The sequence below is a fragment of the Aplidium turbinatum genome, chromosome 16, assembly GCF_918807975.1.
Source record: "Aplidium turbinatum chromosome 16, kaAplTurb1.1, whole genome shotgun sequence".
Taxonomy (NCBI): Eukaryota; Metazoa; Chordata; class Ascidiacea; order Aplousobranchia; family Polyclinidae; genus Aplidium; species Aplidium turbinatum.
The window spans coordinates 15406471-15419270 of record NC_137487.1 but is presented as its reverse complement, the minus strand read 5'-3'; the positions used below and the strand labels follow the sequence as shown (position 1 = coordinate 15419270).

General features: G+C 38.9%; 1 protein-coding gene across 1 annotated transcript in view; it reads left to right on the top strand.

Annotated features, from left to right (window-relative positions):
- The window catches only part of LOC145785386 (potassium channel subfamily T member 1-like), a 30110-nt gene extending 22077 nt beyond the window's left edge, over positions 1–8033 (top strand). Inside the window, exons 25-26 of the mRNA XM_082597041.1 lie at positions 6983–7116; positions 7342–8033. Of these exons, the coding sequence (XP_082453167.1) occupies positions 6983–7116; positions 7342–7582 (375 nt within the window). The 3' untranslated portion in view covers positions 7583–8033. The remainder of the gene's footprint in view (positions 1–6982; positions 7117–7341) is intronic.
- The last annotated feature ends 4767 nt before the right edge of the window (positions 8034–12800 follow it).

Here is a 12800-nt window from a genome sequence, read left to right as displayed (position 1 = left end):
TATATCTAGGTTTTTATACCCTGTGAAGTCAATGAGACTATTCTCATAATTGTTGAATTATCTGATAGCCTATAAATTCAATATGGCAATCCAAGATGGCCGCTAAACCATTAAAATAACATAGTAAATTGTCCATAACTAGGTCATCATATGACCAAAACATGTAGTTTTGGTGTCTATATCTAGGTTTTTATACCCTGTGAAGTCAATGAGACCATTCTCAGAATTGTTGAATTATCTGATAGCCTATAAATTCAATATGGCAAACCAAGATGGCCGCCAAACCATTAAAATAACAGTAAATTGACCATAACTAGGTTATCATATGACCAAAACGTGTAGTTTTGGTGTCTATATCTAGGTTCTTATACCTTGTGAAGTCAATGAGACCATTCTCATAATTGTTCAATTATCTGATAGCCTATAAATTCGATATGGCAATCCAAGATGGCTGCCAAAACAATTAAAAATGTACAATAACAATGTATTGTTTATTAAAAAACCCGGTAAATTTCTATCACAGGGATTTCTATATATATTTGGGTTAACTGAGCAGGCATAAAGAGCTCATACGATGTGGTCATGTAGACTCTTGACATAATCAGCGTAAAGAAAGCAAATGGATCAAGTATTAGGGGAAAGCCGTGTAACATGAACTGCTGTGTATTATGAACCCCCTGTTGTTTTCAGAAAACGTGGCAATAAAAATGTTTGACTTTTGACATCTTGAATTAAGTAAGTTTGCTGGTCATTCGACCGGAAATGTTCTTGTTGAAAGTTGGCGTGTTGCGGAAGTTTTGGGGGTATGAAGGTTTAAAGCTTGTGTGATATTATTTTGCAGATGGAGAAATTGTTGTTTTTTTTTATCAGTGTATCAATGGACTTGTAAATTTTTTGATTAATATACCCTCAAATAAACTTGATGATGGAAATCACAACAAGTTTTGTTTAAAAAATGCATTATTTAGTTGATTATCAGCACTTTAACTGGAATCACCACAAGTGTGTGACATGAACCCTAGCTGAATGTGTAATATGAACCCAGGTTCATATTACCAAGTGCTTTATGATGGTGTAATGAATTTTTATAAACTGGGGTGGTTCTGGGTTCTGTAAACTGGGGTTCAGACTTCAATTTTACCAGCATTCTCAATGCAGTGCACGTCATTCGATTAATGTTGCTTATCTTTTTGTGAATTTATGCTTACATTTAAAAAGTAGTGCATGTTTACTAAAATTGGTGTAAATTATTTGAAAACCTTATGGTAATAAATTTTGTTATGCTGCACATGTAATGTGGCTTGCTTTAGTGCAGTTTTGTGTGATCAATCCACCTCTATTCAGCAATGATTCAAAGCGGTTCATATTACACATCACAGGGGTTCATATTACACAGAGGGTTTGTGTAATATGAACTCTTTTGGTAAATTAATAAAATTGAAATAACTTTTTTATTGCAAAATATCACATACTAATGTATTGATGGGGAATAGCTATGCATGTTAGCTTGCTGTTCTGTAAATATTGTCCATATTTTCATTGAAGTTGTGAAATTAGGAAGGTTTATTGTTAGGGGGTTCATAATACACGGCTTTCCCCTACTAATGCTCATCGCTGTCACTCTCGATGTTATCGTCTGTAATTATGTGATTGCTGTATGGACACATGAACCAGTTTGGCATGGTCCACATCCAGCATGGTATGGTAGCACATATCTCCGGCAACTACAGTGAGGTGAACACGATTCGCAATTGCAGTGATCATTTTCAGTAGGTTGTCCGGGGCAGCTTTCATGTCCGTCATGATTGGAACCATCTGATTATTGTCTACTTTCCATCCCCAGTCTAGAGCATCCATACCATCGTCAGTAGCCTACCCATCCTGACCATAATCTGGTAGTAAACTCTGAGGCAGTGGAATTTGGTAAAGGATGATGTAGGTGGCAAACGTTCAGGGTGAACAAAGGATTTGGCTGCTTTAATTTTCTTGACCAATGTATTGTGTCGCTGTGTTTCTAGGTTAGGCTACTACTGCCATCGTTGCCAAACATAACGGCCATAGCTTTGTTTCCAAGATCCTTAATGATGTGGTCTGTCTGATTTGGGAGAATAAAGCAATTTGCACATTCTTTGATTATTGGTTGACTTTTCACTAGTTTCTTGAAAGCGTCTTCTTCCCGATACCAAATATCCTTGACGTTGAATCACAACCGGTGAATGCATGAATGAAGAGGAGCTGTAAGCATAATTATGTCTGGTCCGATGATTGCTTTAAGTTTGTTGATGTCGTGTATCTTGGTTGCGTAAGCCTTTTCGGAGCGGAAGTAGAGGTCTTTAATGTCTGGGTCAGTGTCAGCATAGCGTAGTATCAATATTAAAAGGTCCGTGTCTTCACCAATTAAAGTCGTACTATGTCGATGAGGGCTGTCCATCTGCCGTCTTGACGATGTCAACATCTGCATCACCTGGAGCGTTCATCACATTGCAGCTTCTATTCCTCAGTTGAGCAGAAATTAATCCTTCCTTGTTGGAAGCTCGAAGCAAGAACTGCTCCTTCTTTCCAATGAACTTGCTGTCTACAGTAAAGTGAACAACCGGGTGGACGTTCATGCCGCGTCTTTGATGGGTACCTATTGTCTTTGATAGACGGACCACCATATCCATCAAAGACCACCGTTGCTAAGCGATAATGACGAATGGTAAAATCTGCATACGACTGTGCAATAGACTCATAACTGTCTCCAGTTTCAATGGCACTCGATGCAACAAGAACCCTCCATCAAGGACGTAGTGATCGGTTTTCGAGGCAGATTCTTTCACTACTTCATAATCGGCGGACATCACACTGCTGGCATGTTCTGTGATGGCAGTAGCTATTTAAGGCTTATCTTCTGCAAGAAACAGGGTCTGGATGTTACGTGGCTGTCACAAGTAATACTCGTCTTCCTCTCAACTGGTCTGAGTTTTTGGGAAATGACAGCAACAAAACTGCGTTATATCAACTGGTTCAACAAGCTGTGATAACTTCAGTCGATCCAAACTTGTTTACGATTGTTGTAACATCGTTAGATACAGCTCTTAACAATCAAACATTGGACATGTCTGAGGTTTCCCCATGTGATCACGAAGAGGCAGACACCCGTATGTTTCTCCATGTGAAACATGGAAAATCCGATGCTATAGTCAAAACAGTAGATACTAATGTGGTAATTATTGCAATTTCGTGTTTTGACAAGTTAGAAATCTGTAAACTATGGGTTGAATTTGAAGTTAGAGAAAAAACTCGCTTCATTTCAATTCATGATATTGTTTCATCTTTACCTCAATCTCCGATGATTTGCGCTTCTTTACCTTTGTTTTATGCTATCACAATCTGTGATACTGTTTCGTCTGTGGAAAAAAAGGCTTGGGATTGTTGGATGCTAATCTTACCGCAATGTGTGGCTTATTTAACTCTTTGAATTTCTCAAGCTCACCTAGTTCTATAAATGACATACAAAAGTATGTCATAGCTCTTTATGGCAATGGTCCTACCAGGCGCGGATTTATGGGGGGGGCCCAAGGGGCCCGGGCCCCCCACGAAATTTTGTGAGAAATTGTTGCATGGTTTGATATGCTTCTAAACAGCTGATATTAGTCCCACAGCGGACTTACAACCCCCCTTTGGCACGCGTGTGACGTCACGATATTGAGAATGATGCTTTCAGTCTCGATGTCTCTAAAACAAAGCTTGCCTAATTTTAAGCGAAACTGCATTAAAAGAGCAAGTTTTGCCAATACCAAACCACATTCAAACATCTCAGCCAGGAATTAGCAACAAGAAAACATAGAGACTTAGCTTTATTACCGAAAAAATGCCGAAGAAAACATGATCTTATCCTTTTGCTATGCCACCGGACAGCACTATTTCACAGGAATATTTATACCCATATTTTTGTTGAAAATGCTCTCAGAATGCACCAAATTCAAAGTAATTTTTCAAAATTTTCCGGGGGAGGCACCCCAGACCCCCGCCGCTGGGTGTCGCCTTTGGCGAACACGCCGTCGGGCTTCGCCCGCCGGCCGTCAAACCCCCCAAATTCCTGGCTACGCCACTGGTTGTTCATATCTGTTTTTTCTTTTTCTTACTTTTTAGTTCATTTTCAAATTTTCTGGCCCCCCCCAAAAAAAACTCCTAGATCCGCGCCTGGGTCCTACTATCACGGATGTAGACGAATGCCGTTATATGATGTTTACCAATGGTTGCACTATTGAAAAGCTGCCACCAACGTCAGCTGCTCTGATGCAACATACACGCAGAGCGATACATCAAGCTGAAATACGGAAATCAAACCTCGTAAATGTTCAGCAACTACCTTCTCCTTTAGCTTGGGGTTGGAAACATAATGATGCAAATCAGCTTGTTCCGTTTTGTCAGTCTACTTGTGGCTCTCGATGTTCCTGTAAGAAAAAATCCATAAAATGCACAAGTCTTTGTTCATGTGAGTACGAAACATGCAATTCGACCACAAAATATCCAATCCTCTCTGATGTTTCATCTTCAATCCACATTGACGTTCCATCTTCAATCCACATTGACGTTTCATCTCCAATCCACACTGATCATTCAAGAAATGCTTTTGACTTTCTAAACTCTATCTTGTAACTTGAAAAAACTTGTCGTACACAGTCTTCAAAATTAGCGTCGGCAAATGGCGCATTAGCGTCGGCAATAAAAATGCCAAGGCCACACGAGCGCTTGTAAGGTTAGGGTTAGACATTCCTCCCAGTCGTTATGGCACAGCCATAGATTTGTTCCTTAGTCAACACCCTGATGGATCTCTATGAAAAAGAAAGAGGCGTGTGGATTGGTATCAAAACCCGAAAGCCGCAAAACGTGGACGCTTCATTGCGAACGGCAAAGACGGTGTAGATTTACAGCCAAGCGATGAGCCTCTTGATCGCGACAACGCGACAACCTCGTGCTCCGATACAGCATCTGATGATTCCGATTCTGACAGCTAGTTCTTTATCAAACAGACTTTGTGTTGTTTGCAGTATCTCAATTGTTCCGAAATTATGTTAGTGTATATGTAAATCGAGGCAATCTTCTCGCAGGGAGCTATTAATTTGTTATCGTTACCTGGTTGAGCAATTGACGTTATTTTATGATAATTCAACGTTGCTAGATGTCGAATTAATGTAAAACAAACGTAACTTTCTTATTGGGCATTGTTGTTACGCAATATAACCCGCCGGGAAAATTAAATCGATTTGTGCTGACTCGAACGTTGAATCAACCCAAAATTAACTTACTTTCCTCCCGTGAGTTATTTAACGTGAATTACTGTAACAGCGTGCGACGTGCGTATCTTGTAGCTCGCTTTATCGCTACTTTTGGTATTATCACATCACAACAAATCAAACAGTGCGGTCGTGATAGACTACTCTAGTATATTTTTCGCCGAAGAAAAAATTTCTGCCGAAAAAAAAAATGTGCTAATTTCAAAGACTGCGTACACGAATTTTTTTAACATCAAATTACGTATGGTAGGAATTTAACATCGAAAACCGCTAGTTTCTTCATCTTGAATTAACAGTGTTAAGACTCTGACATTGCATCATCTGGGGTCGTGTATTAATTTGATTTGTAGATCATAATTAGGCCTACATATTATTTTAAATTTTAAAGTGGCATGACCAAAAGGGAAATTCACCCCTGGTAGCTGCTCTTCTGGTTATTCCCTTGATGACGTCGTTATTGCGTCATACTGTACTGGAATTATTGTTATGGCTTGCAATCAATTGTAAAATTTTAAGCATTTGCAAAACTTATAAGGAGAGTATTTGATCGCTTTTTTCGGAATGAACTTACCTTTGGTTCCTGAATTTGAAGTTGTCTAGTTTTAATAATGTAATGATGACGTCATAAAAGATGCAATCATGACGAAACTACTTTTAGGAATTGTGAAATGGTTTTAGTAACCGGAACTCCAACTAAAACCAACAGCAAACGATCAAAATAGGTTAAAAAAGCAAAAAAATATATGTGATGACGTCACAATGACGTCATCAATCAAATTATTTTGTGTTTATTTTGTCTCACTTATTTGTATGTGCTTTTTAAGTTAAAATATACAAAAATCAAATATGTAATTGTACAAAAATGACGTAAAAAGAGCTGAAACGTGATTTCTGGGGAAATCCCCGATTTGGGGGTGATCACGTGACCCAAAAAGTTGCGGCACCCACTAAAATCAAAGTTGGGTTGATCAACTGCAAAAATATGCAAAAAAACAACGTGTAACACGTTTAGCCTAAAGATTCCCCTAAGGGCCTGCACTACACTTCAACAATCGGAAACTTTAGTCTGCCAACCTCGGTGATTGAGCTTGTGTCAGTGATTCAAAACCTCTAAAGTTATGCAAAACTTTCAGGAATAACTTTTCAGAGGCTTTTTCTTTCGAGGATTAAATTTTAAACCAACCAACTCAACCACGTGCTTAGGGTTGGTGTGGAAACGACAACTTCTCGAGTGAAGTGCACTTGCTATTTAGCTCAACCGGGAATAATTCACAAACATTTCAAAGTTGGTTAGCACGTGACTTCGTGAACGAAGAACCTTCAAGATCATGCGGCGCTAGCTCCACTCTAAGGGTTTGCGCTTGAGAAACGCATTTCAGGACTGCTCTACATTCAGCGGCATCTAGTGGGTGGATAATTCCCCGGCAACAACACTTCAACAATCGGAAAACTTCACTTTGCTAATCTCGTTATAACTGGCCCTGTGTCAAGAGCTTTACATTACAAGTCTATGCGAAACTACCAAGAATAACTTATCAAAGCTTTGTCAGTCTGAGGATAAAGATTCAAAATCAAACCTAGTTTCCATAGGTAGGCCTAGACGCATAATAGGCTATAAAATTGATAATTTGTAATGTATTGGAGAGTGTTTGCACTGTTAACCTAAACACTATATGACAGAATGTTTGTTTATTATTCAGTTTCGCATGAAAGAGCTTGAACTCCACGACAAACCTTTTGGGAGCCCGTCCAAGAACAAAGATTGCATTGATAGATTTGGATATATTATATTAAATCCTGCTCCGGATCTAATTCTCCAAACTGATGATATACTGTAAGTATAACGCTATTTACGTCAATACAATAACTTTGAACTATCCTAACAGCTACATCTTTCACGAAACTAAAACATAATTTCTAATCTTCTAACCGAGATAGCCTAACTCAATTCAAAATCAAACCACTGAGATATTTGAATGAGGTTAAAAGTTTACGGTACCGGTACGTGGTTTTATCAACATCACTTTTTGTACTTCTGCATGATTCTATTATATTGCAGTTACATCATAAACCCAGAGTTGAGCTCCGGGGACAGTCGTTCGTCGTCATGCGTGAGTGAACACCTGGTGGATGAGTGTCGGTTGGTTGACGAAACCAGTTCTGGCATCGCTCGAGAAAAGAATTTTTCCTCAGTTTTTAGAAAAGAAAGCGAGAGATTATCAAAAGTTCATCGCATCGCCGCGATTGACGAAGAATCGGAAAGTTCTGCTCCAGACACAAGTGCCACAACGAAAGTGTGATCGGCCAAGGCACTTGTTGCTTCGAGCGACAAGGACATTTCTTTACTGTATACTGCCGTTGGGTTGAGACTTATTGAAATCAACACTTTATTTTAAACTCGAAAAAGTGGATACAATAGTATTATCACCAATTTTTTATTATGTTTAGCTTATCGATGATGAGATTAATGTTAGCTTGTGGTAACTACGCTTTATCGCCTAAATTTGTTGTTTTTACTTTGCCTAGTTTCGTAGACAGTTGTTATTTCGAGCTGAAGTGAAACCTTTTGGCAATTTGACTGAGTTGACCTGTTTCGTAAAATCACGATTTTTGATTCCATGTCGTATGCAGATCACAATGGGTTCACATTTCTGCAGTTCTGTCAATAATGCAGTAGCCTATTTGTTTAGTGGTGCACTTTGTTGAGTACTGAATTTTTATTTTGTAATTTGTCATGACTTTTGTACGCCAGCCTCCCAGTCATGTCCATCTTGACTGAAATAAACTTATTTTAAAATTTAGAACAAATCTTGATGGCCTGAAAGGCCATTTACGAGATCAGTCTTCATATGTGTAATACCATGGCAAGATTTATTAGGTAAAACAGCTTCCACATTTTGAAACAGGAAATAGTAACTAATTAGGAAACGTATTTCTAAGTCAATTACAGTTTAGCAAAGTGAAACAGATCGAAATCCAGAAAGCGAACAGGTCGATTTGTTGTTTCGAGACACTTTGCGCAGTGCTGTATTGCGCACGTAGGATGGAAAACTATGTGCGGGTGGGGAAATTTTTTTAAGAAACGGATAGCTTGTTCCATAATTTTTACTCTTCTCTGTCGAAACCAGGGATGGTCGAAACGGACAAGATAGCGTGCTTGACGTTTAATGCAGAAAGCATGTCAAAGCGGAAAGAAAAGTGAGATTTGAAACGACAAATGTTCAATACCAACATCCTCTGAATAACTTGCTATTTCCCTAAAAGACAGTTTCACAAATACTGATGTTATCATTGCAGCGTCCGAAAACTACATAAAACGAACAATGTAAGGCTTAACACAGCAAGATATTTCACCAAAAAAAAATGCTGGCAAAAGTCTGCAGAATCACACAAAGTTGAGTAACAGATCTATAAAAACACCACGTTGAATCAGAGAACATAACAGGCAAAACTTATCTCAAGATTAAAAACAGTATAATAATATTATGTTCGTTGGACCACTCAGCATGCGACAACCCAGTACCGTATTTACTTGATTGTAAGCCGCGGCTTATAAAGTTTTTTTTCCATCATGTTTGCAGCTTAAATTCAAGGGCGGCTTACAATCAAAGGCGGCTTACATTTTTTCTTTTTGCCTTTTTCCTTGTCGACTTTGCCATAGATGTTTTGCCGCACTGCGTTGTCTGATGCCGACAATTGTGAAGTTGTGACGTGCATTTTAAATTGTCACATGCATTTATGACGTGCATTCGAAAGAAAAAAAGGAGTTGTCAGTTTTATTTATGGTACTTAACAGTAAACAGTTTCAGCTTTGCGTGTAAACAGTATTTGCGGCTTACATTCAAGGGCGGCTTACATTAAATTTTTAACACTATCACATGCGGCTTACAATCAAGCGCGGCTTACAATCAAGTAAATACGGTAACTAGATTTCAGTCAGCAAATGAGATATACGTGCTTACTAGGGTGGAGCTTATTTTTTGATTTTTGAAATATGTTTTTCTTACCCTCTCAAATTGTTCCTTTATATGAAATAACAATTGAGAAAAAAAATCAGTGCAATTGAACAATATTTAGAGGTAGCTCAATGAGGGATGACATAGAGACTTGGTTATCGGCTTAAAACGTTCGCAATTGCCAACTTTATAGGCTAAGTTTTTATGTTAGTTGCAAAAAACTGTATTTTGAGCGAGTTTGCGGCCAATTTTCAATTTTACGACAGATTAAATTCAATTTTTGATGATTTTATAAGAAAACAGTCAATAAAATAACAATTTACATTTGTTAGTGTATAATATATTTTGCTTTGAAAGTGGGCTACTGGTATATAATTGGTGAAGGTGCTTTTGTTCGAAATGGATCGAAGAAAGAAGATCTGGCTCCTTGATAATAATGCTGATGCGCATTCCTCGGGTCAAAACCGTTACCTCCAACTGTAAAAGATGTACTTCGCAAATTTAAGGGGACTCATAACGTTCTCAAGGCTGATTCTAACGAAACATCTTCACTCAAAGATGCCTACAAACAAACAGCAGAACAAGTTATTGAATGGTGAGCGAGGACTCATATTGCTACGAAAACATTGAAGAACGTTATTTCAATGATTGAGAAGCTAAACAATAATTGGAAGACGCTTTATTTTCAAAGGAAGAAGACTACTATACACTACAGCAGCAAACAAAGAGATACTTTCCTGGAAGAATTCAATAAAACATTTTGGGCAGTGAGTCCTGACTATGAGAAGCTACTTGAAGACAGTACTGATCCCAGAAAAGTAGAAGACAAACAGTTTCTCGAGAACATGAAGACAACCTGTGACGGGAGTGTTGGTTGACTAGATACTGAATAGCAACGGAGACTGACGAGGAAAGCCGAAAGGGAACTAGTTACAGCAGCGAAACAGTGTGGACCATCTCACAGTCGTGCTGAAATTATCGAACCAGACGACCCCAATCCAGTAGAGCTGAACCAGAATATCGAAATGATGATGATGAATACAATCCCATTCCAACGAGATCGCGAGAATCTCGAGCTGGTAAGTCTTCACCATTCTCTCCAGGTGTTTGTGTAGTAGCAGACAAGCACAAGATCTCGTTGAGAGGTTTGACTGAGCTTTTTGAAGTCGCTCACAAAGACAAAGGTGGGGATCTAGATGAAATAACTCTTTCTGTAGCTACATCAAAACGAAGGAGAGATAAAACTAGAATCGAAGCTGGGACGAAATTCCTGAAAAGCAATTTGGAAAAGCTAACTGGAGGTTGTACTTTGCACTGGGACGGGAAACATCTCAAGAGCTTCACACACATCGGTAAATCAGAGAAGAGGGTGGCTATACTTTTAGAGCAGGAGGGCGATGAAGTCTTACTTGGTAAGTCTAGTTTATTGGTAGCCTATTTATGTACAGTTTTTTTAATTTTCAATAACAACTTATAAACAATAATATACCGTAATTAGTTTCTGATTATATAATTCAACGTGTTTCAGGAATCCCACCAGTTTCCGGCAGTGATGCTGAATCCATTACCAACGTGAAGTGGATACCCTCAAGAAGCTGAACATCGATCATTGGGCTGATATTCGACACCACTAGTACAAACTCAGGATGCATCACAGGAATAGTTGTTAGACTTGAAAAGATTTTCGGTCGCAAGTTGCTCCAACTAGCCTGCCGACATCATGTTGCTGAGCTGGTGTGTGGTGCAGCAAAAACTCCAAGCACATTTGTGGTATCTAGGTGAGTGGTTGGCTATACTAGCCTTGTTCAACGACACCACAGACAAGAAAGACAAGGCTGAGATGGCGAAGGAGCTTGTCTGGTATAAAGGGAAGACACTATCAGCCTCACTAAGAATTTCAGTTCAGTACGACTGAAAAGCTTTGTGGGTCCTGAATCCTGGACATTTTTTGGACTTTGTGGCATAGAGCCAACATTCCTCTTTAAACCGGTGCCACGATGGTCAGCAGATGCTGTCGGCTCTGGCCAGTTCAATCAAGGTAATTAACGACTCAGCAGAGAGAGCCCATGGTATGCTAACCAATTATCATCTTGATAGAATCACCAGATCCGAGGAACAACGGCAGCATTTGCTCCAAGTTGTCAAGGGGATAAGAACAAGTCAGAAGGATTTGCTGAAGAATGGAAGAAGAGAGCGATGTACAAAGAAGTTGATTAATGCAATGAGTTACTCTTAGTTATTAATCCTATACAACGTGACTTAGTAACTCTTGAATTGTGTCTTATTGACTGTTTCCTTATAAAATCATCAAAAATTGAATTTAATCTATCGAAAAATTGAAATGGCCGCAAATTGGCTCAAAATACAGTTTTTCGCAAATAACATAAAAACTAAGCCTCCTAGAGCTTAGAGTTGTTATACAAGCTAATATAAAGTTGGCAACTGCGCACGTTTTAAGCCTATAACCAAGTCTCTAGGTCATTCCTAAGCCAAAACAGTAGAACTCGGTTAATCCGGATTCGGTTAATCCGGATCTTCGCCTAATCCAGATGAAACTGAAAGTACAAATGAGTCAGGCTTGATAGAACCGTCATCGGTTAATCCGGATCTTTGCCTAATCCGGATGGAATCGCCGGTCAAATCGAATCCGGATTAACCGAGTTCTACTGTATTTGGAAAGCAATACTTTCTGCGAGTACCCGGAAATCATAAATATGGGGTGAAGGTCTAAAGGACCCTTTAGGGTTGGACAATCGGCCCAAAATTTTATGGGTGTTCTAGTTGGATCATATCGCAACTTTTGGAAGGGATTGAAAAATTGGTGATAGTGGTGTAAATTTGCAACGCACTACTCCCAAACCATTGAATTTTCATCATTTTCATAATCTTTGAGGTCATTGAGCTACCTCTAAACGTAGGAATTCAGGCCTGAAACTTTATACACATTGTATCTATATCAAAAGGAACGTATTCAGGGGGTAAGACTTTCAAAAGTATAAATTTAGTTTTTTTTGTTTGTTTTAAGCTCCACCCTAGTGCTTACATTGGATTTGCTTGGTCATCGCTTGCCAAACTGAATTTGCTGACTTGTCAAATGCCAAGTTATGGCTAACTCAGTCATTACTCAGTTTAATCTTTTACCAACTTCAGCCACTTGCTCAAAGGTTGCTAGCTCAGTTGTTACTTGTTCAGTTCTCAACTGCTGACTTGTAGGACACTCCAATATTTTTGCATAAATCGGGTAAACACCATATCAGGCAAAATGCATAGTCACAAATAATTGTCAACAATTAAGAAAAACTAGTAACTTCTGATGCAACAACACTAACTCATTATATGTAGGCAGCATAGGGTAGGCTATACAAATAAACTAAAATGATTGATTGATTGAATCTTTATACTCGGACAGGGAAAACTTCTTGCAGAGCTTAATCCTGGCAGTTTCGCATACTTGTAGAGGCTTTGAATCACTGACGCAGGCCTGGTCACCGAGATTGGCAGAGTGCAGTTTCCGATTGTTAAAATCTTGTTGCCGGGAACTATTCCATCCATTAGATGCCGC